General features: G+C 33.8%; 1 protein-coding gene across 1 annotated transcript; it reads left to right on the forward strand.

Annotated features, from left to right (window-relative positions):
- Nucleotides 1-5934: 5934 nt before the first annotated feature.
- On the forward strand, nt 5935-18001 carry LOC149416767 (putative phospholipase B-like 2). Its single transcript, XM_089640950.1, has 8 exons — nt 5935-6197; nt 10574-10708; nt 11342-11459; nt 13216-13310; nt 14393-14536; nt 14925-15371; nt 15744-16048; nt 17554-18001. The coding sequence occupies exons 1-8, from the start codon at nt 5992-5994 to the stop codon at nt 17790-17792; spliced, it is 1689 nt and encodes a 562-aa protein (XP_089497076.1). The 5' UTR covers nt 5935-5991; the 3' UTR covers nt 17793-18001.
- Nucleotides 18002-19441: the final 1440 nt, after the last annotated feature.

Genomic DNA, 19441 nt, shown 5'->3' on the forward strand with positions numbered 1-19441 from the left:
AACGGGACTAATAATTATTGCTTATAATTATAGGCAGGCTAATAATTATTGCTTATAAAAATAATTGTTACCCTTTGTGCTATGCATAAAAAATCTTGTCTTAAACATTAGTTTACCGAAAAAATAATAATTGATATATGAAATGGTATGTACACATTCGCAATGTTTATAAACGCCTACAGTAGGATTTATAAAACAACATATTTCCTGCCTGTAATTACTTTTCAAATTAATCTACTTGTCGCTGGCTTAATCCACCATCCGATATAGAACTACTTTTTGGGGACATTCTAGTAAAAATAATATAAGTTATGCACATACAAAAATTACAAGATTCAAATGCACAAAATTGTTGATCCGTAAATATACCAATGCACACAGACGAAACACTAAATAAATTATTTATTAATATACAAGTATTACCCGTAAGCGTAATATTATGGTTAAATATTGTAAGTCAACATATATTATTACGAGTTTATTGTCTGATTACTTTAATGGGAAAGAGTTTACCATAAACATAATGAAAAGATGCACTCAAAATGAATGATTGGTGGTTCCAAAATGTACTAATAAATACGGTGAGAGAATCCTAAAATATAATATTGTACCCAAAAATATTAAATAAACTACCAATGACTATTAATAATAATATTATTTATATTGCTAAAGTCAAATATAATCTATTAAATTGGCCATTAGATACAGATTATGCATTTACATTGATGCCCTACTGAAGCCCTTGTATTGCTAACATAGATTGCATTTACATTGATGCCCTACTGAAGCCCTTGTATTGCTAACACAGATTGCATTTACATTGATGCCCTACTGAAGCCCTTGTATTGCTAACACAGATTGCATTTACATTGATGCCCTACTGAAGCCCTTGTATTGCTAACACAGATTGCATTTACATTGATGCCTTACTGAAGCCCTTGTATTGCTAACACAGATTGCATTTACATTCATGCCCTACTGAAGCCCTCGTATTGCTAACACAGATTGCATTTACATTCATGCCCTACTGAAGCCCTTGTATTGCTAATACAGATTATGCATTTACATTCATGCCCTACTGAAGCCCTCGTATTGCTAATACAGATTATGCATTTACATTGATACCCTACTGAAGCCCTCGTATTGCTAATACAGATTATGCATTTACATTCATGCCCTACTGAAGCCCTCGTATTGCTAACACAGATTGCATTTACATTGATGCCCTACTGAAGCCCTTGTATTGCTAACACAGATTGCATTTACATTGATGCCCTACTGAAGCCCTTGTATTGCTAACACAGATTGCATTTACATTGATGCCCTACTGAAGCCCTTGTATTGCTAACACAGATTGCATTTACATTGATGCCCTACTGAAGCCCTTGTATTGCTAACACAGATTGCATTTACATTGATGCCCTACTGAAGCCCTTGTATTGCTAACACAGATTGCATTTACATTGATGCCCTACTGAAGCCCTTGTATTGCTAACACAGATTGCATTTACATTCATGCCCTACTGAAGCCCTTGTATTGCTAATACAGATTATGCATTTACATTCATGCCCTACTGAAGCCCTCGTATTGCTAACACAGATTGCATTTACATTCATGCCCTACTGAAGCCCTTGTATTGCTAATACAGATTATGCATTTACATTCATGCCCTACTGAAGCCCTCGTATTGCTAATACAGATTATGCATTTAAATTGATGCCCTACTGAAGCCCTTGTTTTGCTAATATTTACTTTTTTTTTCTATAAAGAAAGGTAAACATTCCCGTGTTACGAATAACCTGAAAATATTTGAAAATCTCCTACTATCACCAGAATAATCGGACAATGTGGCTTGTGTTGTGATGGAGGACTTGGCCAGGCGAGGAATTGAACACACAGATCGTATCGGTCGCAGATTATGGTAGGTTGTAGGTGATAGGTTGTGATCGCTGTAATCTCTCAATAGTAAAAAATAAAGTCGAGTTAGGGATAGGGTTTTGACTTCTTTTAGAGAATTTTTTCCCGAAGCATAATAAAATCAATAATGTATGGATATTATATTTATAGAAAGAAGAGAAAAATCGAACAATTCTGGGTACACGTCAGCTAGTCAATAATATTTGGATGATTTATATTTTTGCGTAGCGCGGTTTTTGTGAAAAATAATCCAATAAAAGTTATTTGCTAGGATTTTTAGGTGTTAGGTATTATCAGTGCCTTGGCAATTCAGCGCCCGGAGCGGACTGCTCCAATTGCGCCCACACAGGGCCGGCCCTGATGATATGGAGGGGCTTATTGGCTGAAAAAAACTGACAAGCCATACTATGCTTCTAAATGTGATCTACAAAGTTACAAAAAGAAAATATATATTTGTGGTCGCTGTAGTCAACCTCTTTCTCACGAGTGCTTGGAAGATTTTTATGCAAGCTGCTAAACCATTTAAAAACATTAAAATTCATAATAATTCAAAATAACTAATATAAAATTGGTTATCAGTTGTGAGATATAATTTTATGTCCTTTGCTTTTATTTATTTTTCTTCCAGGAATCCCCAGCCATGAGGATAAAGAAAAAAAGTTTTAAAGATATTGTTTCACTTGGATTAGAAGAACGAGTTGTAGATAGTGTGTGTTGATTGTTGTTATTCTGAAGTGTCCGGTATTATCACAGAAACAACGCAACAATAACTTTATCATCATATTAAATAGACGGGCCACACAAACATTAGTACAGGGTGCCACAATTAATCGGGCAGTTTGACAATAACAAAAATAATATTTTTATATTTCTAGTGAGAAGTCGATAACGTTATAAATAATACTGTATAAGAACAGAAAATGATGTAAGCTTTCATTTTGTTGTAAAGATTTGGCAGATAAAGTCAAAGTCAAAACCAATATGTCTGCACATTAATTACAACCATACAATTAGAGGCTCTATTGAACGCGATAAGCGGTGCACGTATACCGGATTCGTTAGTTTTAGTTAGAGCGTTGATGCGTTAGAGGTCAGGTGGAGGTAAAAAGTTGGAACCTATTTTTTCGCTTCATGTCACATAAAATGATTACAACACACTATTCTATAAGGATGTGTCAAATACACCACGTATATAGAATATAAGGGAGTAGGGTCAAATTCTTTACACCTAAGCCAGAACTAAAAATACACGAAAAATAGAGATTACAATTACAGAGGTAATCATTTTTGCAGTAATTTTATTTCAAATCTCCCACCTTAAAATGAATGCGCTTCGAAAACCCCAGAAAGAACAATGTAATAGGGAGGTTAACAAATATTATGACTTAAAAACATGTAGATCAACGAACGCTGATTCTGAATATATAATTATTCGTAAAATTCATAAATCGTCCTTTAAAAATAAGCCGTGTGACACTCAAACGCCCTGTGATTGGTCGGCGGGTTCTGGCAGCACTATCTATGGATTGGCCGGCCGCGTGCATTAAGAATGCGGACAATCTTGTGCCAAGTTGCGATGCGAATATTCTGGGCGGCAATAGTGCGGTTTACAAATTATTTCAAAAGATTTTTTTGGAAATCTTGCTAAATATTTAAATTGGCTTTGTTTGTTTTCTTATCCCTTTCATGGTTTGATGTTACTGTTTTCCGACAAAACCGAGGTACGTATGAAGTCACACGTACTTCGTCAAATTTCGATCTTCTATTCGCGCTTTGAAAAATTAAAACACTAAAAATTATTTTATCTATGATATTGTTATTTATTAAAAATACTGGTATTTAAGTTAGAAGGTAAACATTTTTACTATTAAAAAAAAATACTCACATTCCTTATTGAAAATCTGCTCAAGAAAGATATTTGATGTTTTAATGTTTGAAAAGGTTTAATCTTCCGATGGGCAATACTTTTACCCCTTTGAATAGGCAATGTGACCTGGCCAGGCCATTTAAATGTATGGGACTATCTAACTAATTTTAGATAAAGACAGGTGTGCATTAACGCGTCAATATGTTGTATATATGTATAAAACAGGGAAAAGACCCTGTTTGTGTTTACTGTAGCAACGATAGCAAGTCCCTTTTCCATTAGAATTTTGGCCAAGTCAAGTGACGTAAAAAAGTTATAGCAGTATACTGTTCGGCCGGTATAGCGGTACCTGTCAACTAAACCCAACACTCGCGCACCTTGATTCACTTCACGATCAGCACCTGGGAGTTTTCCGGTCTAAATTTGACCTTTGAGCGGGAAGTTGGTATCCGAATCGCAGACCCTGATGCCATACGCGATGGCCTGTCCAGGCTATGTTGTATAGTCCTTGAAGTTTTTTTTAAACTTTAAAACTTTTTTACTACACACAAAATTGCCGACTTGTGTAGTATATCGATACAGCTTGCCATAGAGTCAACGGAAAAAAAGAATATCACATTTGAAAATAAAAATGGCCTGGCCATGCCACATTGCCCATCGGAGGGTTAACCAATTTAACAAAATTGACATATTTCGGGGACCCAGGACACCCACGGCACACTTTTTTCTTTCTAAAGTGTCTTGGTGCCCGAAAAATTTACAATTTAACTTAATTTGATTACTTCGGTTAAAATTGATATCAAACATTAAGTTCCATTTTTTCTTAATCAAGGTTAAGTTTAAAAGTTAAGAAATATAAATTATACGTAATGAAAAATTTGTACCTGTTTTTCCATCTCTCTGGCTTAAATGACGACCTCCTTGGTCGAGGGGAAAGGCTCTTGAATAGCAATTCGCGGAGGTTCCGAGTTCAAATGCCGGTTTAAGAATTTGTATTATTTCACAATTTATCATTAAAAATAACATATGGTAGTTCCAGATGTAATCCCAGTATAGCCCTGATATATGACCACCATTCAGAATTGAAACTTCACTTAAAATGGCTTAAGCCGCGTTTGGTGACCAAAGTACTATCCCACTTCCCCTTTCCATTTCCTTCTCCTCCTAAATACCTACGGCCTCACAAAATAACACAATTGGGGATGCCATAGTATCACTGACTCCAGACGGTTGGGAGCAGTTGGGACTCTTCTGCGGTATTCATATTCGTAATAGTCATAGTGAAAATTATTTTGAAAGTCCCTATAAGAACTAGTACTAACCAAATCATCGCGTCACTTAAACAACTCTATTCTAAAACAATACTCATTTACATTCTTAAATACAAAACACAAGAAATAACAACTAATATATATATTAGAAACACTAGACCTCAGGGTCAAAAAGATATCCAACAAGCAACTACAAATACAAAATTTGGGCAAAAAGCTACAGAAACATCCCACTCCCACTCTCATTCCAAAACTCACAACATATTTTGATATTTTAAATCTCAAATAAAAAGCTGGATACAATACAAAGGGAGATCGAAATAGATAATATACTGGAACCAAATACAAACTGAACTGAAACCACTCAACTGAACAAAAAACACAGTGTAAATTTATAATTATTCCAGAAAAAAACACTATTTACTAACCAATAACTTTATAAACTACTAAATTGTAAACATATTTTATTTTATTTCTTCCTCCGAAATGTAAATGAAATCCTTAGCATGGGAGATGGCAGTGAGGCAAATTATATCATCATTATTATTATTATTCATATTAAAAAAATGTTTGTTGAAATTAGGTTTTAAATAAGAAACTGAATTCGGCAACTTTACTAAACATAAATATATATGGATCTCTTCAGTTTCATTTTGGTGCACCCTATATGAACGACGACACAAATAAATTTGTGTCACCGACTCAAGACATTGCTAATAAAATATTTATTTAATTACAAGACTTGGTGAATAATGTTATTTTGTTAACGTACCGTATAATCTTGCCCTACCTACTTTGATTATATATTTATTGACTTACTATATAATATACTTACTTTCTGACCTCTCACTATCAGCGTCCAGTGTATTCACTTTGAATTCAGTTCAATTAGTTCAGTATATTCAGTACTCGGGTCAAGTCGTGCTTTGTCCACAATGACAGACTCTCGCAGTTTGAGTGTAAGTGGAAGATTTTCCCTATTTTTCCTCGTGTTTCTATTTACAAGATGCGAATCGAAGAGCTTCGCCTACGTTTCCATTGAAGGTGATGATTTGGTAGTTCGCCAAGTAAACGATGCCTCCGAGATTCCAAGTGATTATATTGTTAAAGCAGTTTATGATAACCAGATTAATAACACAGGGTAAGTGAGTTTCAATAAAAAAATTAGAGTTATTACATTTGACCTGATGATGGATATTGCAAAGCTGTCTGAAACGTTGGTTAAAGGGGGAGAAAGCGCAAAACGGTATAGTAACCTAAAAAATCAACCAAGATATTGAATTTTTTTTTAATCAATTTCTACATTGCTAATGTTTTACGCGATAAATAAATATAAGTCAATGAAAATAGACTTATCAATTGTAGTGTTTGTTGTGGTGCGATAATTTCAAGTAGGAGCACATTTGGACGTTTTATCAATAAGTATATTCATTAGTTGGGTAGGTGTTAATATTTACGCTGTTTCAATGATTTGTTTTGCATCGACGATAATAAATAATATATCTATTTTAACTGAGTACATAATGCTTGAGAGGAAATTTAATTTAATTTATTTATTCATGATAATCGTCACACGGTCATGGTGATAATAATAATTATTTGTTTACAAGATAGAAAAAAATCTATCTATCTTCCCTTCAATCTATTTATGCAAAGATGAGTGTCTGTGGTGGGCGGCGTGGATTAGATTTTTATACAAATCTTCAGTTTTATTCCGAAATTAATTGAATATTGCACATTTGAACTTCAAAACAATAGGAAGATTACTGTCTACACGAGATTTCAAAACAATAGGAAGATACATTACAGGTAATTTATAGGTTCCTATGCCGTGGCAAAATTGCCTACCTGATCATTGTATCTTGATCGGTGCGATATAAATGAGATGGATCTACCAAAACAGGTGCGCAGATGTCAAAGCAATAGCTCTCACAACCCTGTCTCTATAAATAAACCACTCACACTGTTTCTATTAATTAATTAAAAAATATGTTACAATATGAAGGTAACAAAGAGATATCCTTTATTTTATTAGATAACTTTACCCATGTATAGTTCTCGTGTATTATTTCTTCACAACAAAATGTCAAATGATCAAATATAGACGCGAAATTGACAATATCAATAAATACCAGAGATGTGCTTTATTTCAAATAAATCCATTTCAAATGGAAATGCAAAATGCAAAATGGGTATTTTCCATTTTGCATTTTAAATGCTTTTCTAAAAACCATTTTGCATTTTGCATTTTAAATGCTTTTCTCAATGCATTTTCCATTTTAAATGCTTTTTTGCAACATTCTTCCTACTATCTCCACTCATATTTTTTTTCATAAGCTCCAAATATCTGTCGGTCCTCAACCTCGCTATGAGAGATAATTTACATTTGTCAAGTTGCTCCCTGGTAGGAGTTCTGGCAATTGAGTGATACCATTACAAAAAATACTGATTCAAATAGGTACTGAACATGGGGCCATGACGCTGCCCGTTCTCACTTCCGTTTTAAAAACGGAGGCGGGTCCCGTTTTAAAAACGGGTGCCCTAGCGGCTGTAGTGGATGTATGGAGCTGTTCACACTTGTCCTACACGATTTTAAAACAGATCCGACATTTTTTGTCGGATGGATCACCAGCGCAGCGCGTCCGTTTTAAAATCGTGTCGGAACTCGCTCGCTCATAGTTTTGTATGGAGCTGTTCACAACTTGTCGTCTAGTCTCTAGTCGTTCCGGTAGAGTCCCCGCCACACCCCGACCCCTCTCCGCCCGCTCCTAGTCGCAAGGAAGCAGGCACGCTGCGTGGTTGTATTTGATTATTTTTTTAAGTAAATAAATCAAAACTACAATAATGGATAAGGAAATAAATCCCAAAAATTTAATACCACTGGTCGAAGAAAGAGTTGTTACAATATTTTATTTTAACTAAATAAAAACCAAACACTTGTACACAACGTTTTTAGATTAAAATTATCAAATTGTTTCAAAATTTATTTTTTTAATTTTTTAAAGTTTTCTTTTTTTTTAAATTTTAAAGCTTAAATGAGATGCACGATGCACGAAAGAGCGTAATTAGTTCAATAAACACATAATAGAAAATATTTGAGTTGTTATTGTTTTATTACTTTAAAATATCGATAGCCTTTCTTCAGGACAAATGCACTCTCTCAATTTTGTATTTTAAAATGTTAAGCTCTCTGAAACTCGTTCTAGTAGATGGTTAAAGGAAATGATAGACATTTTTAAGCCACTAAGCGCCCTTGAGGTGATTTCCTCACGATGAAAACATGTGATGGTTAAAGGAAGTGATAGACATTTTAAAATAATTAAAGAACTTTAGTTCATCACTTCTCAACTCACCAATTAACACTTGGAAAATTCCTATAGAAAATCTTTCAGCTATGATTGGGTGTACCCAAAATTTTCTTTTCACTTTTTTCCTTCTTTTTAATAAGTACCACATGACAACAAGAGCTTCATCGTCGCCCGTTGCGCACGATCGTCTACTGAAGAACGAAAAAATAAAATGTTTTGGTTGAATCGACAATTATTTTTTTTCGTAGAGTAGGGTCCGTTTTTAAAACGGAGATGTGAACAGGGCCAGTGGCCATCCGTTTTTAAAACGGGACCCGCCTCCGATTTGAAAACGGAAGTGGGAACGGGCCCTAATATTAAATGTTAGATAGCAGTTTCTATGTTTTTACGTTGGCAACATTAGTCCCGCGCAAATTTTTTGTGGTTGTAGTCGTGGTGTTTTTGGATTTACCATCATGTAATATGTTTTTTCTACATTGATGTCCATTATTAAATGACAAAATTGTTTGAAAATTCTATAATTATTTTAACTGTTTGACCTGAAAAACCATTTTGCATTTTCAATGCATTTTGAAAATAGGTATTTTGCATTTTGCATTTGAAATGCTTTTCTAAAACCCATTTTGCATTTTGCATTTTCAAATGGAAAAGTTTTGACCTATTTCCATTTTGCATTTCAAATGGTTTTGGGTACCCATTTTGCACATCTCTGATAAATACATATTGTAGTTCATACTTAAAGTTTTAATTAATATTTAAAATATAAAATGAATAAAATGCAACATTTTCGCGTAATATAGTTACGTGAACAATGAGAGATGGCAGAAATAAAATGCAAATCATCAAACATACAAGCGAAATACACAAAACCTAACTGTAATACAGATTCACAATCAGTAATAAATAGATATTGTAGTATTTTTACTAATATTTTAAATATAAAACTAAAAAATAAAACACCCAAAAAGCAAAATTTTCACCTAACACACATCTCTCATGGTACCTTCTACCAAAATAGAATACGCCCCTTTTTTATCTCTATTAGATAAACTGTTTGAAAAAAGGTGTCATGTAAAACGGCCACAAGTCACCACTGCATAAATGCGCATTTACATGAACCAAAAACTCGACGAAATGCAAAAGTTTAGTAGAAAAGAAAGAAAAATTCTAATGCAATGAAAAATAAAAATATATATATTTATATATATATATTTATATGTTTTAATATAAATTTATGTTAGAAATAGAAGTACATAAAGGAAACATTCATTGCATTCATAAAATAAAAAACCTAGTAAACAGAACACAAAAAACGTAGTAAACAGAACAGTGAAAAAACAATATGAAAACCTTAAATTTAAATTATGCCGTACTATTTTATAAAAACTGTTAATGAGAGGAAATTATGCCTGTTGTCACTAAATATGTATATGCCAGAAAATATAAGATCACTTAATGATAGATTCAAAGAATCAAAACACAATTAAAAAATATACTGAAAACATTTACTAAATAAAATTAATCTAAAAAACTGAACAAATCATACCTCATCCCATACACACAAGAAATTGCTTATTATGGGAGAACATAAAAAAATAAATAATAATAATAATAAAAATAAATAAATTAGGAAATTGACTAACTTCCCAGTTAGACTCGAAAACAATTCTCCACTAACCGGGAATTGTAATTAGTTAATTAATATTGTTATGTATTATTTTATTATATTGTATCTTCTTTTATTAAAAATAAAAATGTGTTTGAAAATTACATAAACTTCATGTGTCGGAGCATGAGCGGCGGAGGGAGATAAGTCAAATCCATTCTTTTTTTCTTGAAAAGAGATACAAACATTCTCGGGTTACGAATAACCTGACAATAATTTGAAAATCTCGTACTATCACAACAGTAATCGGAAAATGTTGATTATGACGTGATGGAGGACTTGGCCAGTCGAGGAATAGTTCCTAAATAATTATTGGACTCACGAGGCTTGGTTGGAACCCAAACACGATGTCAACAACTCGGACACTGACTGGTAAAAAATGGGTCTAACACTTGGGCCCGGTCAACTGGGACCCAGACGCGATGCCAACTCCGCCACTGACCGGTCTTACACTTTTAATTTTATCCTTATTGTCAGCATAAAATAAAGCTGCCCCAATGAGTTCAGGTTAGTGTATCATAATAATGAATTCATGTCAAACAGATGGGCATTCCTGGAGCTGTACGCCAATGAATTCACAGAATACGATGACGAGATGCAGGCCTCTGCAGCAGGAGCAATCGAAGGAGTTTTAACTAATGATTTGATTTGGATGTATTGGGTGAACACAATGGAAGGGTAAATATATATATTTTTTTCACTAAATAACACTTTTCTATAACGATGGCTCCATAAATAATAATATTGAGAAAACTGAAATGAAGGTTCCAACAATTTTTGAAGCCAGGCATCGAAGGATTTTAAAATACAAAACAAATGATTTTCAACATCTAGCGTTCGATGTTTTCGAATTTGACAAAAACATATACGTATATATTTTTAAACTATTTCTCATTTGCTGAACCTTTATGTGCTATAATGTGGTAATTTTCTGTTTTATGGAAACTATGAATAACTATTAAATAAATCCTGGCACCGACATCACGCTTCGAAACGCGAAGCAGCGAGTATGCTGCCCTGTTGTGGTAGTCAACTAAAGTAAATCAGGCAGTGAGACAGGTGGACGCCACTAAAACTGATCCACTTCGGGCGTTCTTATATCCAATTATATACATATAAAAACCTTAATTTACGTATGTCAAAAATATAATTCTATCGGCAAAGCAAGCAGTTCAGGGATTGGGTCATTAAAAATGTGGAAACCCGATAGCGTTAAGGTCATGTGTTTTTCAGCGTTCAGACATTTTTTGCATGCCAAAATGCGTATTATTTTAAGAACGGGTGTAAAGACGTGTTTTAACCCTTTTTCAGAATATGTAAAGACAAACAAGAAACTTGCGACAGAATTGCGAACTACACAAACATCAATGAACGCTGGATGAATGAAAATATCGCGAAATTTGGCGACAGCGATCCGTACTGGTATCAGGTAAAATAAGTCGAAATTAACTTTTTAATATTAATATATTTATGTTTATATTACATTGGTATAACCTACAAAATAGTTAAAAGAAAAAAATGTTCCTGAATATTCTTTTAGACTTTTAGAAAAAGTCTAAAGGTATCCCAGTAACTAAAAATCAGATTTGTTTATCCTAGACACTATCTAGGTTTCAAACCAATTTGTTAGTAATTTGTGATCATTTAAAAAGATAGCTACCAAAAATATGGGAAAAATTAGTTGCACAATGATATTGTTTATTCTGATTTTAAAATATGAGATCGAAAAAAATGTAATTTAATAACTAGGTCCCAATGGTCGAGTGGTGAAGACGCTGTTCCAGCAAGACAAGAGATGGTCATCTTTTTATTTTCAGTGTCTTGTTCTGTTTCCTTTTTCATTTAGATTTATTAGTATTATCTTATTCTTCAATGATATATATATACCCATTATATCTAGCGGTATGCCGAAAAAAAAAGAGTGCGACCACAGGCTCTCAAAGGCGTTTGGCTAGTTTACCCTCATTAATTCGCATTCCGTATTTCTACCGAAACATTACTGACTTCCCCTGAACTTTAAATTCTTAAAAAAATATAAGTTATTTTTGAAGAAAATCTATACATTTGCCGATTTTAAAAAGTAATTACGTGAAATTTCCTCGATTCACTCGGAAAACTATAAAAAAATACCTGGTTCTGTTATTTAACATGTTTTAGGTATGAAAAAAATCTCAGTGTTTCTTTAAATGCTACTTATGACATTTATCAATAGATTTTCGCTCGATTTAAAATAAGTCTCTCCCTTTCTAACCATCTCCTTCTTCTTTTCAAAAGCTTACTACAGAACCTTAATCTTCTTTAGAGTACCCGAAAAACTAGCAATTGCTGGGGTTAAGATTAAACGGGACGCTAGTTATATTCTACGTGTTCGAAGATGGCGTTAATTAATTATTATCCGATATTTTATTTATATTTTTTTACGGACAAAACTATTTATTCATGTCAAATAATTTGCATTATTATTGTAAAGCAATACCTCACAAAAAGCATGTTTTAATAAAATAAATTCATTAACGCCATTTATGAACACTTAAAATATAACGAGCATCGCGCTTAACCTTAAAAATGAACTCGTAGATGTCATTTTAATTTTTTGTGACATTTTTGATGTTTCTTTATTCCAAGTGCCCCGTTCCTTAATTTTTTTTTACTACAGTAAGTTTATGTACTAAAATTATTATTTATTTTTACAATAAGCTATGAGCTTCTACATATAATGTTGATTCAGAATTCCGGCGTCGCACAGTGTTTCGTTTCATACAAGCTAGACGGAAATAAACTCTTATATAATAATAAAGTGTTTGGAACCCTCTTGTGGGGAGTATTTGATCTGAATGTATTGAAAATTTGGGTTGAAAGTTTTTAAAATAATATTTTTTCTTAGTGATTTTTTTCCGTCTAGCTTGTATGAAACGAAACGTAGTGCGTCGCGTCGCTGCCATGAATATACACGCTTTCAAATTTGTCCCACGATGTCTCGACTCTCTCTATAATATAGATGGCGTCAATCTCAACCTTAATACATACATATAATTAAAATTAATTTTTGTAATACGCAGCAATCTGGTCTCAATCAATTACTTCATATATTTTAAATAAACACAGGAACTGCTGGTTATATGGCTAATAGTTACACCTTATATATTACCAAACAATAACAAAAAACTATTTTTTTTCTTTTGAAGGTCAAATTGTACATGAAACAATTGGTGGGTTTGGCTCTAGGATATGCAGCAGCTGTAACAGATACAAATAAACAACTCAGTTATAAAGATATCTTGTGAGTGGCAAACATGTTAATATTATCAAATTGCTATTTTTTAATGATAAAATAATGTTTACAAGACAAGGTTTTTTTACGCATAGCACAAATGATAATAAATTATTATAATCAATAATTAGTCGCCTGTAATATCAATACAAATTGAAAATATCTCCCGAGTAAAAATAAATGTCGCCGACGGGAATTGAAACCTCGCCTTCTGATGTCCGGTCAGACGCTCTGGACTACTGAGCCACGTCGGCTTATTTCCAACACGCCAAATAATTCAATATGCACTAGTTCTTCAATCAACAATTACTGATTATTATATATTCAAAATATTTCACCAACAAATGTAGATATAATATGTCTCGACGCCATCTAGTGAGAAATTTAGCACTAACAAAGCTTTTCCTACAAAAATAAAGTTGGTTGTTTACAGGTGAAAAAAAATATACGGGTTCAATTCCCGTCGGCGGTATTTCTTTTTACTCGGGAGATATTTTCAATTTGTATTGATATTACAGGCGACTAATTATTACTTATAATAATTTATTAATTAATTGCTTTATGGTTAAAATAAATTATTTATCATGAAGTGGCAATATATTTGCAATAATTTTTTATATTTATTGAAACCACTGAAAAGATAATAGTTCTTAATAAAAGCGATTTACTATTGAAGCTTTTCATAAATAAGTCACTTTCATTAAGAAATCATTATAAATGTTTCTTATACACTTTAGTTAATTTTAAATACCATTAGCTACAATAAAAACCACTCAAAATTAATAAGGCACTCAATAAAAAAAATAAAAATTTAACTGAACGATCAAACATTAAGCAATAAAAAAAACAGAATCATAAAAATTCAGCAAAAAATTGCCAAAAACGAAATCAACATTACATTTATATAATTGTAATATGTTTTAAAAAATTCTCTTAGAAGCATTAAATTCGTGTACTTACCTAAAAGATTAAAATTATCGCATTTATTACGCATAAAAAGACAGGACACAAAAGTCCATTAAATAAAGAAAATCCATCATAAATCACTGTTTTAGCTAAGGTAAGGACCAATCGATGGGTTTCAATTTTAGGGCCATCAACATGCAGGGAGATTTGGAAGACCTCTTCGATGCAATGGGTGAAGATCACGAGGCAGGCACTGGTCACTGTTCGGCCCTTATCAAGATATTGCCAGATGGCTCTGATGTGTTCGTGGCTCAAGAGACCTGGAACAGGTTAAAAACTTATTTTCTTCACACTTTCTCTTTTTCAACTTATCCGAACCTACGTAAGATTGCGTATATGCAAACATTATTAACAAACCTAATCTGATTGATCAGCTGTAACAGAGTTCCTATATTATAAGCATGTAGGGCAAAATAAATGAGGAATTTAAATAAGTTCGCTGGAGGCTATCGGGACTCTTCAGGGTCTGTTGGACCGATGATGGTAGTAATTTGTTGATTTAAATAATGACAACCTGCCAATTTCAATAAAAAAAATAGGTGGTACCGTTGATATTAAGCAAATAGGATAGCATATTTTAGTAGGTGGGCTGTTTTCGTTTCCTTAAAAACCGTGCATGTACCGACCTAATTTAAATGTCTAGAATGATTCTTTCAGCTATCAATCAATGCTCCGCATTCAGAAGAAATACGTCCTTAAATACAAAACGCTCCCCAACACAGAGACCACCATCAAAGGCCATACCATGTCCTTCTCTTCTTACCCTGGCGTTCTTTCATCTGGAGACGATTTCTACATCACGTCGGCTAATTTGGTCGCGCAAGAAACCACCATAGGAAACTCCAATAAGGACTTATGGCAGTTTGTTTCCCCCACTGGGCAGGTCATGGAGTTTGTTAGAAGCATGGTGGCAAACAGGCTTGCTGGAACTGGGAAAAGCTGGACAGATATTTTCAGAAAGTACAACAGTGGGACTTACAATAACCAGTGGATGGTTGTCGACTATAAGAAGTTTTCTCCCGGAACAACAGCTCTTGAAAATTTAAAACCAGGATTTCTATGGATTTTGGAACAGATTCCTGGCACAATCGAAGCGCAAGACATGTAAGTACCCCATTTTTTTATTTGTCGAAAAAAGAGTATGTAACCGAAAAAAAAAAAAAAAAAACGATCAGCTTCATATAAATTAAGCTCCATACATCACAAAACGACGAATTGAGGTATAAAAAGTTGCCTTGACCTTGAATTTTGCTGTTTCAAAAAATTATATTTTTGCTGCATGGTTAAATAGCTTTTATAACATCCGCGTAGTTTAATTTTAACAGTAAAATACTATACCATTAAAAAAAACATGCAATATTTCCTGTGTCCCAATGATAAAACATTCTCTGCGATTGGTCTGCCCTATTCTGTCTGTCTTTCCTTGTACCAATCGAATTGTGTTCTGTTTTTCGAATTGTGTTTGATTTATTTCAGGACAAGTCTTTTGAAGAAGCAAGGGTACTGGCCATCGTACAACATTGCGTACTTCCCCAACATCTTTACTATGAGCGGGGGTCCCGAGTCCGTGAAGAAGTACGGTGACTGGTTCACTTACGATAAGAACCCCCGTGCGCAGATCTTCAAGCGGGACCAGGGGAAGATCAGGGACATGGACGGCATGTATGCGCTGATGCGGTACAATGACTTCATGCATGATCCCCTCTCAAAGTGTGACTGCAATCCGCCTTACAGTGCCGAGAATGCTATTGCAGCCAGAAACGACTTGAATAAAGCAAATGGTAAGAGATTTATACGTTTAAGTTTAGTCTTTACAGCTATTATTATTACATAATATCATTTCTTGGTAGAATCAGAAACAAAGTAAATAAAGAAACATGCCAGATAATAAACAATACAATTATATCACCACACTTTAATTACTGTTCAAGTATTCTTTTTCTCTGCAATAAAGAGAAAATGAAAAAAATGCAAATACTGCAAAATAAAGCAATGCGAATAATACTTAAGCGCAACATATACACACGGATAAGAGACATGTTAAAGGAGCTGAATATTTTGACGGTGAAGCAAACTGTGTATTTGAATGTACTTATTTTTATACATAAAATTAACATAGGGATGATGTCTAAGGAACTGAAAAGAAAAATAAATTACAATAACGAGATACACGGACACGGGACGAGAAACTCTAACCAAATTAGATTGCCAACAAGAAAAAAAACAAGCACCCAAAAATCTCTGATGTACCAGGCCGTTCAACTCTATAACAAAATCCCGAAGGAAATTGCTGTGATAGAAAATATTAATAAGTTCAAAAATGAATTAAGAAAATATGTCTATCTCAATTATTAATGTTTCTTTTTTGTGACTTTATTGAAATATTTAAAGAAAGATTATGTCTGCCAAACAATGTACATGTTTATAAAACTATTAGCACACACGAAGATGTGAGCTAACTTAAGATTAATAAATAAATAAACCAATGTTTATAAGACAAGGTTTATTATACATAGTACAAAGGATAACAAATTATTATAAGTAATAATTAGTCGCTTGAAATATCCATAGAAATTGAAAATATCTCCTGAGTAAAAATAAATGCCGCCGACGGGAATTGAACCCGCGCCTTCTGATGTCTGGTCAGGTGCTCTGAGATCACTGAGCTAATAAGCAAGCGACTAATTATTGCTTATGATAATTTGTTTTCAACTATTGTTTGAAGAGCCGTAATTATGATTTATGACACCGGAACAGCTGTACTGAAAAGGTATTTCTTCTGATAATGAATAATAGTTGGCCGTTAACTAGGAACTTAAAAGGGGCAGGACTATCAAGTGTTCTAGGACCTAACGTGATTATTACTTCGTTTCACGTCTTCTAAGCCAACGTGCTCAAATACTACCTAACACCATCAACAATATCTTCACCAACCCTTTCGCCTTAAGTAGCAAAGTCTGATTGAAGCCCGAAAGAACGTAAATAAGTATGAAACAAATGTATGCCACCAAAAAGTGTAGTAAACTTTTTTTTTAGCTCAACAAAGTTTATGTTTCCTCAATGTTTATGTAATCTTTGTGGATGGGTCAGTCTGTCCAGGAGTGACGGAAGTAAGAATCCAATCCTCCCACTGCGATGTAAGGCAAGGGGTCGATGAGTCCACAGAGATTGACGAACTTTTCCCATCGAACTCCAATCTTTTTGACAAAGTACTGACTAATCTATCTATTAAGTATCTTCCACTTTATTCGATTATAGGTACTGACCTTGAACATCTTGATTTCAGGCACATACCCCTTTAAAGCGCTGGGCCACCGCTCGCATGGAGCCACTGATGCCAAGATAACCAGCACGCACCTGGCTACCACCTTCCAGTTCCTGTCGGTGTCTGGTCCCACCTACAACGCGGCCCGAGGCCTGCCGCCCTTCCGTTGGAGTGAGGTGGACTTCGGGAAAACCACACCCCACGTGGGTCACCCAGACCTCTGGCAGTTCAAGCCGCTCACCTACAAATGGGATTGGTGAAATAAATAAAGAAAGCACCTGATAAAATGCAATAATCAGGTTGTCTTATGACCAATATATTAGATTTAATAATTTTTCGTTTCACCGATTTCGGAAGAATTCTTCTGTCGTCGCGTCTTTTTGATAGCTTATAGTTAATTCGTTGTTTAACAAACATGACGACATTGAATTAACACAAAATTGATTTGACGTTCATTTTAATGAATTTAGTAGGTCATTTATTTGTAATTGAAATTGTATTAAAAAAAAATAATTTGGTGCATTTTAAGAAAAAAATGTTTTATTTTGTTGTCAAATGGCGTGGTTGGAAGATTCCTTATTGTTTACTTATATTTTTATGGAGATTTTGATGAAAACATTTTTATTTTATAAGGCCATGGTATTTACCACGGTCTATCGACAAAGGTTTTATCGATAGCGTCGGGGTAATTGTCTTCATTTCATCACAGTTCATTTATAATAAAAAAATGTACACTCGTTGTGAAGAACGTTCATTGGTGATCTGCAGTCGTGCTCGGAAACGACGACAAGTTACCGACATTATCAATAAAACCTTTACTTTTCTATATTTTTATAAAAACAAAATTTAAAACAAACGGAATGTGTTACGCAATATACAATGATTTTTTAAAATTGTGTTGCTTTTAAAATATTTATTTATATAAAATCAAAATAAAGATTAATAACAGTCTGAATGAAAAAATCTGAAGGGTATGACAGCTTAAAAGGGTAAGTTTTTAGTTTAAACCTGAATTCTGTTGGACTTGTTATGGATCTTAGTTCCGGAGGGAGTTTATTCCAAGCCTTCGGCCCAGATGCTCCGAAAGCGCGATCACCAAACTTAGTATTTGGCTTGCGCTAAGGTTCCATTAGTCTGCCTATAGCTGATGATGTTGCTGATCTAAGAGTTGACAGCCTCAGACCAGTATTTTCCGGGACGCATAGTTCAGAGAGGGTGGGGCCATTTCATTGACCATGGATTTAAACACCATCCAGTACAATTGGTACCGGATTATTTCTGGGCACTTGAGCTAGTGAAGGTTACGAAGGTGTTCTGAAATGTGCGAATATTTAGAAACCACGGTATAAGCCGTGCTGCTACATTAAACACTGATTGAAATTTGTCAATTTGATATTTTGGAAGGCAGGCGTGAATGCTGTTGGCTTATATAACAATGACTAATAAGGCTTTAAAGAAGATTGGCTTCCTTTGCAGAACTAACTGATTTTAATTTTGATTGTATGAGCACCCCCTATATTTTATTATTTAGAAGTCAAGTGGAATATAATTCACCTATTTGGTCCCCTTTATATAAAGTTCACTCTAACAATATTGAAAGAGTTCAGCAAAAATTTCTTAGGTATGTAAATTTAAAGCTGAAAATTCCAATTGATTACCTTAATTATGTCAGTTTCATGAATAAATTGCATCTTATTACACTGTCTGAAAGGAGAATTATGTAAGACCTGGTTGTGTTACACAGAGTCATTAACGACTTAATTTACAGTCCTGCCATTGTTCCCACTATTAAATTCCTTGTGCCGACTAGGAATACAAGACAAAATATTACATTCCTCTGCAATACATACACAACCAACTATCAGAAACATTCACTGACCAATAGGATGCATGATCCGGGCAACAAGTA

Source organism: Hesperophylax consimilis, chromosome 16, assembly GCF_061612785.1.
Source record: "Hesperophylax consimilis isolate HC1 chromosome 16, BYU_Hcon_1.0, whole genome shotgun sequence".
NCBI classification, from domain to species: Eukaryota; Metazoa; Arthropoda; class Insecta; order Trichoptera; family Limnephilidae; genus Hesperophylax; species Hesperophylax consimilis.